The sequence below is a fragment of the Pelophylax lessonae genome (genome assembly GCF_965119305.1).
Source record: "Pelophylax lessonae genome assembly, chromosome: 4".
Lineage (NCBI taxonomy): Eukaryota > Metazoa > Chordata > Amphibia > Anura > Ranidae > Pelophylax > Pelophylax lessonae.
Window position 1 is genome coordinate 239,949,706 of NC_138771.1, and position 15,468 is coordinate 239,965,173.

At 39.1% G+C, this 15,468-nt stretch overlaps 1 protein-coding gene across 1 annotated transcript in view; it reads left to right on the plus strand.

The window, feature by feature from the left end:
* The window catches only part of CNTN1 (contactin 1), a 279,141-nt gene that overhangs the window by 235,422 nt on the left and 28,251 nt on the right, over positions 1 to 15,468 (plus strand). The window contains exons 15-18 of the mRNA XM_082252863.1: positions 7,258 to 7,378; positions 9,140 to 9,328; positions 10,784 to 10,933; positions 11,864 to 11,934. Of these exons, the coding sequence (XP_082108989.1) occupies positions 7,258 to 7,378; positions 9,140 to 9,328; positions 10,784 to 10,933; positions 11,864 to 11,934 (531 nt within the window). The remainder of the gene's footprint in view (positions 1 to 7,257; positions 7,379 to 9,139; positions 9,329 to 10,783; positions 10,934 to 11,863; positions 11,935 to 15,468) is intronic.

The window sequence follows — 15,468 nt, forward strand, 5'->3', positions numbered from 1 at the left end:
TTGAGTGGTCGCTAATCGTTACTGGGATATTGCAGGGATATTACAGCTTTAATCTATAAGGTACATTCCACAGCAGATTGTGTTCATTTCTGATTTTATTATTTCAGAGTTGTTTGATATCATTCCAGTTTTGGGACTTTTCTAATTACATCTTTACTTCTAATAAACATATCTCAGTCTACATGTGTTATTTAAATCCATAAACTATTCATTCTTTTACAGTGATTGAGGAGACTAAAACTCACTATTTAAATTATGTAACCATGATTTCTCCCTTTTTTAATGCAGTCATTTTTATTAAAATAAGAAAGTGTAACAGAGAGTGGTATACAACACAGAGATAATGCAGGAAATATACATACAATAGCATGTACATCAGGTAATTAGATCAATACAAATACAACCTAACTTTGGTTCAAACCATATAAATGCATTTATCAGTCCATACTTACCAAACTTGGTCAAATCCGATGCAATTGAGTGAGTTAATCGCCAGCAGGCGTTCATAAGAATGATTGCGGCAAACAGTTTTTATTAAACTCAGATAGATTAGGAGAATCTTGGAATTTCCAATTTCCATTTCCTAAGAATAGGAAATGGAAATTGCTAATCTCTGCTAAGAGATTATGTAATAGGTTGCTCAGTTGCCCACAGTTACGCCAGCAGTTGGGGGACATGCTTGGGAAAAATGTTGCTAGTCTAAAGGGTGTGTAGTGCCACCTGTGTATAATTTCACATATCATTTCAGAGTGGTTAATGCAGTGTAAGTATCTATATATATTGACTTGAGAGCTGATTGCCACTTCTTCGGGGAATATGATATGGTAAGTTATTTTTCCCAATTTTCCATGGTGGGGGGGGGGGGTTTAGGAATGAGATTCTATTATGTAAAATATTATAAGAAATAGAGATACCCTTCTCTGGTGTGTCTGTGAGGAGTAGAATGTCCAAGCATTAGGTTGAATTTGTAGAACAGGTACGGGGTGTTTGGACATAAAGTGTAGAATGCGGGAGCAGTTGAATTGTGTTTTGCTAGGGAGGTTATGTTTGTCTCTCAAGTTTTCCCAGGTTTTGAGCTTGGAATTAGTGAAGAAGTTTTATATCACCACACAGGTGAAGCGGCTTTGTATCCAGGATCGGTTTAATAGCTTCCAGAGCCGGATAGGGAGATCGGGTAGTGCAGTCTGGGTGAATTGCATACACTGGTTAAGTAGGACTCGCAATGCATGCAGTGAAGCTGTCATATGGGGAGATAAAGTAGCTGTGTCCCGCGGCCTCCATGCATCACATAAGAGCAATGAGGTAAGGTCCTGGGTAAGTGATAGGTCTGTCTCAATATCCAGCCACAATGAGCCTTCCTTACTTCTAAACCAGTGTTTAATTTGGCCCAGTAGTACTGCCCAGTGGTAGTCCTGAATGTTTTCTAGCCCCATGCCCCCAGCATATCTATGTTTAATCAGATTTGCGTGTGCACATCTTGGTTTTTTGCATTTCCAGATAAAGGTGTTTAATAAACCTGAAAGGGATTCGAGATTTGATCCCAGGATGGGGATGGGGATGGGGAGCACCCTAAAGATGTAGAGTAACTGAGGGAGGATCATCATTTTGAAAGCCGCAAGTCTACCTACCCAAGTAGACTCTCATTGCGCTCTTAACTTTGTTGATAAGGGGTAAGAAGTTGGCCTGGACTAGAGCTGTTGCAGAGGCTGTTGGAGTAATTCCCAGAAAAGGTATACCATGAGAACGCCAAGTGAATGGCAGATGGTCCTGAAGAGTTTGTTTAACCTTGGGAGAGACTCCTAAGTCTAGGATTAGGGACTTAGAGAAATTGGCTTTATTGTTTGAAATGGAGCTTAATTGTGTAAGGATCTTGTGTTCCTGGGGCAGTGATGATGCCGGGTGTGTTAGGAGTATGACTTCATCTCCAAAGAGATTAATAACATGCAGTCTGTGGTGGAAATGGATCCTCTAATATGAGGATTTGTGCGAATAGATTTTGTCAGCTCTATCACCAGGTTAAAAATTGTAAGGAATAAAGGGCAACCCTGACGGGTCCCGTTAGATATAGTAAATGTTTTGGATAAGAGGCCTGACGTGTAGACTTGAGCAGAAGGATGAGAGTAAAGGGCTAGAATTGTTATGAATATGGAACCCTGAAAACCAAACTTGAGCAACACACTTGACATATATTGCCAATGAACTCTATCAAACTCCTTTTCTGCATCAATAGACAGAGAAGGCGTTTGAGTTGTTTCTGCAAAATGCATAACATTTAGAATTCTCCTGGTTGCATCATAGGATTGTCTACTTCTTTTAAAGCCCATCTGATCGCACTGTATTAAAAAAGGTATGATGGTGGTTAGGCGCTGTGCTAGTAGTTTGGCGTACACTTTAAAATCAGTGTTCAAGACTGATATGGGCCTGAAATTGGCCGGCATAGCAGGATCTTTCCCAGATTTGGGTAAAGTTACTACATAGGCTTTAGAGCTTTATATGGCTGAATTCACACCGTATCCGCAGCAAGATCGCACAGGACCCTTTTTTCCAGCCGCATCAGGATCGGATCACACAGTGGTTTACACTTGTGCGATCCGATCCTGTGCGAACTGTCAGATCGCACTGCGGTATGCGATAAAAATGGGATTGTCGTTAACATTTAATTGACACCCCCTGCATATCGCATATGGCAGTGTGAACTGCCAGAGGTGTGGATGTGATGCGGGATCACGCTGCATATTCGCAGCGTTCCCGCATCGCACAAGTGTGAACCGGCACTAAAGCATCTCCGGGGGAAAAGATGAAGTATGGCCCGCTGTAGTAAACACAGTAATAAGGTGAGGGGCTAGTAAAGTGCTAAAGGTCTCGTAATATTCGTTGAGTAATCTGTCAGGCCCTGGAGACTTACCATTGAATAAAGATGTTATAACCGTCTCTACTTCACTCTGGGTAAGTGGAGAGTTTAGGTGCAGGAGCTGAGTTTCTGAATGTTTAGGAAGATTTTGTTTCTCTAGAAAAGCAGCAATATCCTCCATGGAGGGCTGAGGAGTATGAGGGTAATTTTTGGGATTATAAAATGCACCATAATAATCTTCAAATTGATCAGCAATTTCTTGTGGGTTAATTACTTTATGTTGAAGGCTGGGGTGAATCAAGTGAGAGATCTTTGATTTGGACTGTGCAACTTTAATCCTACTGGCTAGGTATTTACCTGCCTGACTGACATTAGCGTATGAATAGAGTTCTAGGTGTCTTAAGTGTTTATCGTATTGTTACATTAAAACGACTCTCAATTGCTCTCTAAGATTGTGAAGAGAGTCAGAAACTGTCATTGAGGACATTGACTTGTTGATAGTTTTTAGTCTTTGGGTTTCTGCGGTAAGTTTGTTGAGGCATAGGTTATAGCATCTTTTAACTCTAGCTCCCTGTTGTTTTCCCCTTATGAACACTTTATGTGCATTCCAGAGGGTATACGGGTTTTCAACTGACTCAACATTAAATGCAAATAATTCTCAGAGATGCTGGGCAATTCGTTTTGAACCTTTAGGCTCTTGAACTAGTCTAACATTGTGGCGCCAGATGGGAATAGAGGAGGAGACACCCTGTTCTTCAATAGCAAGGGATACAGCAGCATGATTTGACCATGTGATTTCATGTATACGGGAAGAAGATACTTTTTGCAATAGCCATTTGTCAGTAAGAAACATAGCAATATGAGAGTACGTATAATGTCTGGGGGAGAAATAGATATAATCCTTCCCATTTGCATGTTGGCACCATCAGACATCATATAACTCCTCAGTATGGAGTAGGTGACTTAGGGGGGGTTCTATGTTTCAGATTGCAGGAATAAGAATCTAAGTGAGGGTCTACTGTGAGATCCCCACAAATTAAAAGATGTCAGTACTTGACTGAGTTTATGCACTTAAGTAATCTGTGGAGAAACCTCAATTGATGTGGATTAAGAGCGTATTTCGCCACCTGGGTGTATGGATGTGTGTTTATGTCACATGTGAGGATGATGTAACATCCTTCACTATTCAAAAATGATTATTTAGGTTAAAAAGCCAGGGTATTGCATATGGCTAGGAACACCAATCTCTTTTTCCCAGACGCACAAGAAAGAAAAACATGGGTAGTTTTCTTGGGTGCATTTAGGGATATTAGAGGCAAGGAAATGTGTTTCTTGTATGCACATAGGATTTTCTTTTACTATCACTTTCATTCATAACAGTAAAATAGATAATTGGAGAGGGTGAATCTCTCTAATGGGGGCACAGACAGCAATGAAGACTGACAGGTGTCCTAACCCCTCTCCACTCTATCCAAAACAAAATAAAAGTTTTGCCTTCAGTTATACTTTTACACAGGAATCGTGCACAGAACATGGAAAAGCTCTAAATTTCTGACACAACAAACAGATATATATTTGAAATTAATGAACAGGTATAAAAAATGTTTTTAATGGTATATTTAACAGAACAAATCAAATCAAATAAGAAAACAAATTTACACACGTGGTGCATATGAGAAAGAGGTGGCGTGACACCTCCTCACCACCTGTTTAAGCCCGGTACACTCTATAAGTTTTTTTCCCTTCCAACCCAGCGGGTTCAACGAAAAATAAAACTGTCAGCTCTGTTCAAAGCCGCTGTTCTAACAATCTAACGTTAGTACAGCGATCTCCCCCCAGAACACTCTGATCAGAGCTTTCAGCGCGAGAGCATTGGTCAGGAGCCGTCAGCTGCTGGTTTTCTAGCATGCACGTCTGACAGAAACCGTCTTCTGTCGGACCAGCTGGCATACACACGGGCCGAATGTCGGCCAGTTTTTATTATCTCCTGACATTCGGTCTGTAAGTACAGAACTTTAAACCTTGCACCAGTGGTTGTTGGGTGCCCCAATTCAGGTAATTGGTTCACTTTTTGCAGGCGGTACATCATGGGCGGGGCATATGTACACCCCCTTTGCGGCCTTTGCAGCTTAAAGGATAAGGTCACCTTTTAAAAAAAAAATAATAATAAAAGCACATCTATTTGCAGGTAGAAAAATGTGCATTTATTATTATTTTTTTTTTATTTAGAGCCTGGAAAGCATTGCACTCGGTGGATTTGTAACATGTAACATGTTACACCCTGAATATGGGTGTAACATGTTACGAAGGGTGAACTTATCCTTTAAGAGTGAGCAGTATAAACAAGGCATTAGGGTTTACATTCTCTTTAACATACCCCAGCTGTACCTAAAGCTTGTTTTTAAAGGTTTCAAACAGGCTTCTTGCAGCTTGGTGAAAGCTTTTCAAATATTTTCTAGTGCTGTACACACATTAGAAGCCTGCGTGTACAATACCTGATTGTCTTTCCCACCAATCATGATTATATTGCATGTATTTTTTCCTACTGAAATGCGTAAAATGGAAATTTATTTTGTACATTTCTTCTAACTGCATCATGGCCGTTTGTTAACAGCACATTTTAACACTAGAGCCAATCAGCTAAAAAATGCATATGCTTTTTATCCATCTTCAGAGTTGTTTTGACTGATTTTGTAAGCGCTGCCAGCATATTTCGATGTGCTAGTTTCCTGCAGCAAAACGACCAAGGGCGCAACTACTTTACAGCTATAATTGCCATGGTTTGTGCGCTGGATGCCAGAATCATCTCTAATGACTTAACACATTGCTCAACTCTTAAACATCTGAGTAATCAAGGAACTGAAGGCCTGGCAGTTTTTTGTAGTCTGGTATCTGTTCGTGTTTAGTTTTTATTGCTGGTGTTAATTAATATGTCTTAATTATCTGAGGTGACTTTAATTACTTTGACTTTGAAAATCACAGCTTCAATTTCTAAACTGCAGTTTGTGAACATACTGAACATTAATTCAGAAGTGGTTAGTTATGCATTTTCAGAAAAGTGGGCAGATAATAATAATGGTCTTGTACAGTTTAAAAAACAAAAACTAATTTTTCTCATAAAACTGCATAAAAACAACATCAAATCTCTCACTAGTTGAAGTTAGCTTGCGTATTTGTGATTCGCCATTTTTTTATATAAATAAATATAATAAAATCCACTATGGATTTCTTTCATCTGTTTTGCTCCCAGCTATCCATCTGTAAAGTAAAACCAAGCTATTTTAATCTTTTGAAGTTATACTGGTGAATATGATGATGATGAAAGTCTAGCAAAAAAGCAGTATGGAGATATATTGGGCAATCCACTGGGACTTTTGCTAGTCATTAGTGAAATTCGCAAATGTTTATGTCTTACAAACAGAAGAAATATATGCCACGTCACCCCTTGTACAGTGGCTTTCTAAATTCAATAATGTTTCTTGTAAGCAATAAACCATTGTTTAATTATAAACCCTCAAAATGGCAAACTGCAGCTTAGCTTAGCATTTTCCAAATGTCAATATTTGGAAGGATCTTTTTTTTCTTTTTTTGATCAAACTGTTTTTATTAAGAGGTTTGTAGGTTTTACAAAAAACAAACATAAAAATAGAAAAAAAAAACACAAAAAAAAGCAAAAGAAAAAAAGAAATACCGTAAAATGGACAGCAGCATCATAATTTTGTGCGGTTCTGACATACAAATCACTTTAAAGCTTGTGATCAATAAATCAAAGAGCAGTCTCTGCATAAACAAAACATGTCTAGCACTCTATGTGGGTTATCTCTGCACTATGCAGAGTGCTGGGCCTTGCGAAATTTTATATAAGTTAAAAAAAACAAAAAAAAAAAACACCAGGGTGTATAAGACGTGTCATAATTTTAATTCAGCACTGAATAATGCCACCATCCCTACACCTATGAACATTGTGTCCGCCTACAATTTCGTCCATACCTATCGTCCTGTATGCCATCGGGGATGCGGTGTCATGTAGTAGTTGTGTCAAGTAGTCAGATTTATCTGGGGATTTATCTGGGGATGCGAATACAAAAGCATAAAACAGATGCATCTTGATATCTATTAACATGAATGGATCTTTAGCATTTAGGTAGTTTATAAGGTGCTAAAGCACGCTTCTTTAACACCAGTAAAGAAATATTGTAGAAATAAAGATGTAAGCCATATGAGGCCTAACCATATGTAAAGGTGATCTGTGTTTTATTTCTAATTTCACCATGCTAAAAGGGAGTATATGCAATGGCACTGTTTTAGATGACTGAATTTAACAATTAACTGTTTAAACATAGACAAAGCTGCAGATGGCTTTTATTATTTAAAGTGCCTACAAACATTTTTTTTTTTTTCAACAGAGCGATGTTGGTAGTGAGCTTATTATCAGAAATGCACAACTCAAACATGCTGGAAGATATACTTGTATTGCACAGACCATTGTGGACAACTCTACTGCATCAGCTGACCTGGTAATCAGAGGTAACCAGTGCTATGTATAAGCATGTAACTAGTCCTTTATTTGTGCATTATTCAGAATTTATATTCAAAGTGTATGTATAGCCATAACTTTTTTTTGATAGAAAAGGGGTGGGTTAGATCCTCTGGCAGGTTTGTATTGCTAAATATAAAAAAAAGATAATCAGCGCAAACCAAATTCAAACAGAAAATCAATCTCGTGCACAAGGCTGCAAACAATCAGTGCCAAACAAAAAACACCTGTGAAATCTAAAAATAATAATATTGCTGCGCCAAGTGAACATCAATTAATTGGAGATAAATCGGTGTTTAAATAACAAGTGTTAAATAAATATCATGTGAAAATTAATCCAGTGATATAAATTAATCAAATTGTCCCAATCAGGTGATATAAGAATCACTAAAATTAAATTGTCCCCAATCACACATCAAAGATCGTGTCAAAATATCGTGACTAAATCTTCATCTATAAACGTGATTAAAGGTGTTGCATGCTCCACTCCAAGTGCTCCAAGTGACTGGTGACAAACTAGCAGCTCACCTCAAGGAGAGACTCCTAAGAGTCAAAACACACTTTGGAATATTCCAATAGCCTGGTCTTCCAATCACCGCCTCCTGCTCCTTTCTCCAAATATATGCAGCTTCGGTGTGGAAATAAAAAACAGAATCGAGTGCTCTCTGCTAGGATGGGCTATTTATTCAGCATAAACATCGGTATTACACTTACATTTCCATGCACTTAAAGCTGTGCGGGCTGTCAGCACATCAAACTTTGCCTGTATTCTTCCGGGAATCGGCGTGATGACGCCCAGGCTCCTCCCCCGTACGCGTTACGTAATGAACTTCGTCAGCAGGGTGGAGCCAATCATCTTCTAAGGATCTATATAGCGCCAGTACTGCCGTAATCCCGCCCCACTCAGGGCGGAAGAGGACAAAGTGTGTTTTGACTCTGTGGAGTCTCTCCTTGATGTGAGCTGCTAGTTTGTCACCAGTCACTTGGAGCACTTGGAGTGGAGCATGCAACACCTTTAATCACGTTTATGGATGAAGATTTAGTCACAATATTTTGACACGATCTTTGATGGGTGATTGGGGACAATTTAATTTTAGTGATTCTTATATCACCTGATTGGGACAATTTGATTAATTTATATCACTGGATTAATTTTCACATGATATTTATTTAACACTTGTTATTTAAACACCGATTTATCTCCAATTAATTGATGTTCACTTGGCGCAGCAATATTATTATTTTTAGGTTTGTATTGCTGTCTGTGTCCCTGCTGGGGGAATTCATCCTCTCTATTTGTCCTGGTGAATGTTTTCAAAGAAACAGAAAGACCTGGTAAATCCAGTGTTATAGATGTCAGAACACAAGGGGAGTGCAAATCTTGGAATAGAAACACCAGTTGCTGTGACAGCAACATAAGGGGAACATTTTGGCCCAAATAACTTAGGCATTAAACCTTCCTATGCAAATCCGAGGAACTGTGTATACCAGCAACAGAAATATATTGAAATGCTTAATGAGTAGGTAGTCAGTAACACTTTTTACTTTTTTACATTTTAAAGTGTCCCTAAAGTTTTCCTTTGTTATAGTATAATAATAACTGTTATTAATATTATTATTATTAATAATAATATTAACACAAATCTAGATTGTTAGAATAATTTTTTCATTCTTTGCATATTTTACGTTGCTATATTAGGTGATCTGCACTACTTACTGTTGTACTGGAGTAATATTGTTTTCTTTGCTAGGTCCTCCGGGTCCTCCTGGTGGTGTTAGAGCAGAAGAAATTAAAGACACATCTGTGAAACTTACCTGGAGTAGTGGAACAGACAATCACCAGCCAATTTCTAAATATACTATTCAAGCTAGGAGTTCATTGTCAGAAGAGATGAAAGCTATAAATGCGTTGTTAGATGAATGGAAGGATGTAAAGACAGGTTTGTAATGATTTACTATGCTATATCTATAATACTGCAGGATATCTTATCACTTTAACATAGTACACCCTAAACTCTCTGAAGTGTTTTCCTTTAATCAACACATTGCATGGAGAAACATGAGATAGATGAAATTGGAATTGAGACATTATGGAGGAGAACATGAGAGGCAGGAATGCTACAGCATTTAGCAGCACAGAGGAGCACAATAGAGTTTCATGGAGAAGACTAGGCTATCTGGGATTAGAACAGAGGCAGCATGGAGAAAAAGGAACAGAGTGGGGAGTGTGCACTATGAATAGAACAAAACAGAGGATGTGGTCAGGAATACCCGTACTCTCTGAAATTAAGGTCAGCATTATTGATACAGGCAGTCCCCGGGTTACAAACATCCGACTTACAAACGACTCCTACTTACAAACCGAGAGAGACAACCGGAAGTGAGGATAAATCTAGCCTTAGGAAGGGAAATTCCCTCCTGTAAGAGTTCTCATGGGGAAAAAGATGTCTCCACTGAAGCTTTATCACCAATCCTTGTTTCCACAACCCAAAATTTTCAAAATAGAGTTATCATAGGGATAGAAAGTGAGGTGAAATCTTCTGGACAAGGGTACAGACAGCAAAACAAATGGTACGGGGCTGTTAACCCTTCTCTATGCTGTCCAAAAAGCTTAATTATTGTTTTGGCTGGAGCTGAACCTAAAAAAATTTCCTGTTCCGACTTACAAACAAATTCGACTTAAGAACAAACCTACAGTCCCTATCTTGTTTGTAACCCATGGACCGCCTGTACTATTAATATTACACAGGATTTATACAGTGCCAACAGTTTGCACAGGACTTTACAAAGTGAGGGCAGACAGTACAGTTACAATACAATTTAATACAGGAGGAATCAGAGGACCCTGCTCGTTACAGCTTGCAATCTAAAAGAGAGGATCAAATTATACAAAGGTTAATAACTGTAGGGGAAGATCTGATGGAGTCTTCTTCAAAGAGATGGCATTCAGGGATCACCTGAAGGTGGATAGAAGAGGAATGTGACCGATTGAGATAAGAAGATGGGAGAGGCTCTGGAGAAGTCCTAGAGGCAAGCATGGGAGGAGGTGACGAGGGAGCTAGAGAGCAGGAGGTCTTGGGAGGAGCAAAGAGAATGGTTTGGTTGGTATTTTGAGACATGGTTTACTGATGGACATGATGGTGTTTAAGGTGTGGAGCATTCAACAATTGGTGGATATAAAGCTGAAGCTTTATGCATTTCATGCTGTAACTTTCAGATTTGCCCCACAGTGTGTTGTGATTATTTTTTGAATGTTGTTACTGATGCTTTTCTTTTTATGTGCTTTGTATCACAGGTGAGTACTGAGAAAACAAAAGTTTGATTCTGTTCACATAAACAAAGAGTACATGATTTAATGTTGTTACCCATACAATAATGTTTGTTTCCTCATTTAGAGCTTTCTAATATTGAAGGAAATATGGAGGCAGCGAGGGTAATAGACTTAATTCCATGGATGGATTATGAATTTCGTGTAATAGCAACCAATACATTAGGAATCGGTGAACCTAGTTTACCATCACCAAAAATAAAAACAGATGGAGCTGGTAAGTGCACTGCATAGTACATAAACTGTGTAGGCATTAAAAGTGTATTTTATTACAAAATATGTAAAAATGTGCAGGGATTTCTAGATTCATGAAAAACATAAGTGAGTTTGTTGGCTAAATAGACGTATAGTCTGATTGTGTTTGGACACTTGTGCTCCCATTTTAGCAACCAAAGCCGCTGCACTATGCTGTAAAAAAATGACAATATCACTTTTACATGATTTGGCCTTCAAATGGAGCTCATTGCATTGTTGCTATTCAAATTTAATAAACCCAGACTCCATCTTGTGGCTTGTGATGCTAACCAATAAGGACTGCTTAACATTTCTTTACAAAGCTAGAGCTAAAACAAAGTCCATATTTTTGTACAGGGTTGACATTTCCTGCAGCCAGTATATATTTAAAGATGATTTCTAGATATGGCATTGTTTACAAAGTTACATTAATCCAGCTTGGACCAGTGTAAGTATGTGTATGCCCTATCTATGAGACCCACCTGGAAAATGTGCCTACTAAAGTGACCTCCACTGGCTTCTGTGTCCCATGCCAAATGACTGCATTTCTTCTTACTGAACAATGGAAGCTGGAAATTGGAACTCAGCACAGGCATCATTAAGGGAACACTTTGGTGTTGGTTGGTGTGGGTGGCAGGAAAAAGTATCTGTCCTGTCTTCTTTTTCAGGCATCACTTGCTTTAAAAGTTTTTCTATATATTTCTGTTTGTATAGCAATATGAAATGATCTGTGCTGATTAGCACCCTAAGCTACAAGTTAGAGTTATATTTTTTAGATGTGGATTGCTTTTTCTTTGGCAACAAAGTCAATTGAGTTGATGATATTAGTGTGATATAATATAGGCTATCTGTTTTAATGATACCATGTTAAAGTTGCTTGCATACTAACTTCCTGATGATGGTTATATTACAGCTCCAAAATATGCTCCTTCAGATGTTGGGGGTGGAGGTGGAACTAATCGAGAACTTACAGTGACATGGACAGTGAGTAGTCATGAATTATTCTAACACTGCAAAAGAGAATGCATTAACTTCAGGTGTTTATAACCACTTTAACCAGTTCTGGACCGGAAGGATTTGCTCCCTTAATGACCAGGCCATTTTTTTACGATTCGGCATTGCGATACTTTAACGAAAAATTGCGTGGTCCTGGGACATTGTACCAAAATAAAATTGATGTCCTTTTTTTCCCACAGATAGAGCTTTCTTTTGGGGGTATTTGATCACCTGTGTGATTATTATTTTTTGCGCTAAAAACAAAAAAATAGCGACAATTCTGAAAAAAAAATATATATATATATTTTTCACATTCTACTATATAACATTCCCCCAAAAAAATGTAAAAATCAAAATATTTCCTTTAGGCCAATTTGTTTTCTGCTACATATTTTTGTTAAAAAAAAAAAATGGCAATAAGCGTATTTTGACTGGTTTGCGCAAAAGTTATAGCATCTACAAACTGGGGCAAAGATTTATGTCATTTTTATTTATTTTTATTTTTTTACTAGTAATAAGGGTGATCTGTGATTTTTAGTGGGACTGCGACATTGCAGAGGACAGATTGAACTGACCCTTGACTGACATTTTTTACACTTTTGTGGGGACCAGTGACATTACTACAGTAATCAGTGCTAAAAATATGCACTGTTACTGTAATAATGGCATTGGCAGGGATGGGGTTAACCTAGTGAGTGATCAAAGGGTTAAATGTGAGCCTAGCGGAGTGTTTACTAACTGTGGGGGGAGGGGCTTGTGAAATGACCATAGAGATCTGTGATCCTATATAGAAGGATCACAGGCGCTCTGTTATCATTTCAGAGAGAAGAACGGTCGGTTGTGTTTACAACAGCTGACCGTTTTTCTCTCTCAGCAGGGAGCGATCGTGGGTGGCCAGCGGCAATCCCTGGTGCCGACCCCGTGCATTGGCATTCCCGCTGCCTAGTGGGGGCTCGCCCCCCCCAGCACCAATGGCTACGTCAGTTCACACAGGAGGGCCAGCCTGCCACAGTAAATGTGCGGTGAACGTGTTAATTGCATGAGCAATAGCATTGTTAATAAGGCTCCATGTACACAGGACGTTGTATATGGCGGTTTAGGAGCAGTTGGGCGTTTTTTTCAGAAGCCCCTGAACCCACCTACATCTTATCTTATCTGTCCATGTACACAGGGGTCGTTTACAGTCATTTGCAGGCAGTTGAGTTCAGGGACGTTTTTTGGAACGCAATTATTTGCGTTCGAACGTGTGTTTTCCGGCGTTTCAAACACAAAAACGCGGCCGAACGCGATGACCCGCGTTTGGCACTCGCATTTTTCCATTTTAAAGGGGAATGATTTTTTTTACCTCTAGGAACGGTTTTAAACGCAAACGCCCGCTAAACGCGGGTGCAAACGCGACACAACGGACGTTTTAAACGTCCTAAAAAAAAATTAAAAATTCCAGCATTCAAGAGACTTTTAACAACGTCCCATGTACATGGAGCCTTAGGATTTTACAGGCTCATGTTACACACAAACACCAAATCAATGTCGTTAAAAAAATTTCCTTTCTGATGAATATAATGCCATTTATTTTACAGAGAAACTTCTGTCCGGAAGCTGTATAAACAAAAAGTTGGCAGATGGCAAGGGACTCGTCACTATTAGTGTCAGTGGTTTCCCTGCAGCTGATCTTTTACCTATTACTGACTTATAGGGATGTGGTTCTGGTTCACTGTTGCCATTAGATCAAGCTGAATCCTGCAGGTTCGGGATTTGCGGTCTTGGCAAATTTTTGCAGGGTTGTCCGTGAACATTTTTCTTAAGCCATAATGCAATGTATGGCCTTTGAAACATGGCCAGCAGTCTTAGAAGGGACAAGGAGCAGGCTTTTGAATAAGCCATCCCCTTCACTATAAAAGGGAGAGTGCAGAGCAGCCATAGAGTAAGTGAATTGGAAGCTGTTGTGGGGAAGACTGACAAACTGCAAAGAGAGAGATTATGATAGCTAGTTGTTTGGTCAGATAACCCATTTGCTGTCTTTTTTTGTTCTTACTATTGGTGCATTTTTGTCTTTCATTTTATTTTGTGGTTGGTTTGAGGTAAGTGGTCAACCGACAAATCCTGTTTACATTGTGATCAGCTGTGATTGGATACAACTGATCACGTTGTAAAAAGCCGCCGTGATTGGCTCTTTACCTCAATCACAGATCACTGCTAATGCGCGCCACATGTCATATGGCGTTCTCCTGGCAAAATTAGACCACGCTGTAGCCGTAATTAGACTATAGCGATGTTGTGAACAGATTAAGCTGCCTTTTGTTCACAGTATGTGGCTACAGTAACAGTATGCACTCAACCAACTCAATTATTATCACTCTCATTCAATGACCCCCCTACCTCCATAAGTAAAATAAAAGTTAGTAATTAAAAGTGTCTTGTTGCTGGTCAATTTTACACTGCTGTATCATCTGGAGCTTTATAATTCCTTGCAAAAGCTTTACTGAAATTGGCAAGCATCAGAACACTTGTGCATTGACAAGAACAAGGACAACAAACTTCTGGGTAATTTCTATCTGCAAGTCAAAGCAGGTCTATCACCTTTTGATGAAAAAGCCATTTTCTCAAACTAATTGTAAAATGAAAAAAATAAATAAATCACAACCAGATATGCATTGCCAGTTTCATCATATCTTGCACTGATAACACCCTCACCCAAAAAAATCAGTTTGAAGTAATAAAGTGGCAAATGCAGCTCATTGTGCCAAATTGTAGGAAGGGCCCATAAACAAATAAAACCTACATTTTTTTACTGTATACACAGCAAACATATGCCACAGTCCTTGTACCAACAAAATATACTTATATTACTGTGCCACATGTGAGAATCTAAAAGACACTTATAAACCTCTGCATATAAATTAAAAAAAAATGAAACAGTTCCATTACATATGCTTTCTACACACAACCTTAAATAACTTCATAAATGCATAATGTACTTAGAGTGCAGTGCTCAGGAGAATGGCATAAAATTAGCAACGTACAGAGTGAAGTAATCAGTAGTATTAAATGCACAACAGTGTCTATAGTGCAGGATGCATTGCGTAAGGCACAATGAATGGGCCAGGAGTGCATAGTTTAGATGTGCAGGGGGCAGGAATGTGTAATGCAAAGAGTGCAGAGCTAAGGAGTAGGTAAGCCACAAACTGAACGGGTCGGGAGTGTTTAATGCAGAGAGTGCATTGCTCAGGAATGCAGGGGGAAGGAGTGTGTTACGCACCTAGTGCAGGGGTAAAAATCACTCCAAAGGCCATATCGCACGCAGTCCAGATTTCCACCAACAGCCCCAATTCCATCCCAGTACAGATCTCCCCCACAGCCCTAAAACATCATCTGTACAGACATACCCCAATACAGACCCCCCCTACCTATTCCAGCCTAACCTGTACTCCCCCCAGTACAGACCCCTCCTTCTAGCCTAAACTCTTGGTACAGACCCCCAGGTACATAGCCCATCAGTACTGACCCCCTTCCAGCTTAACC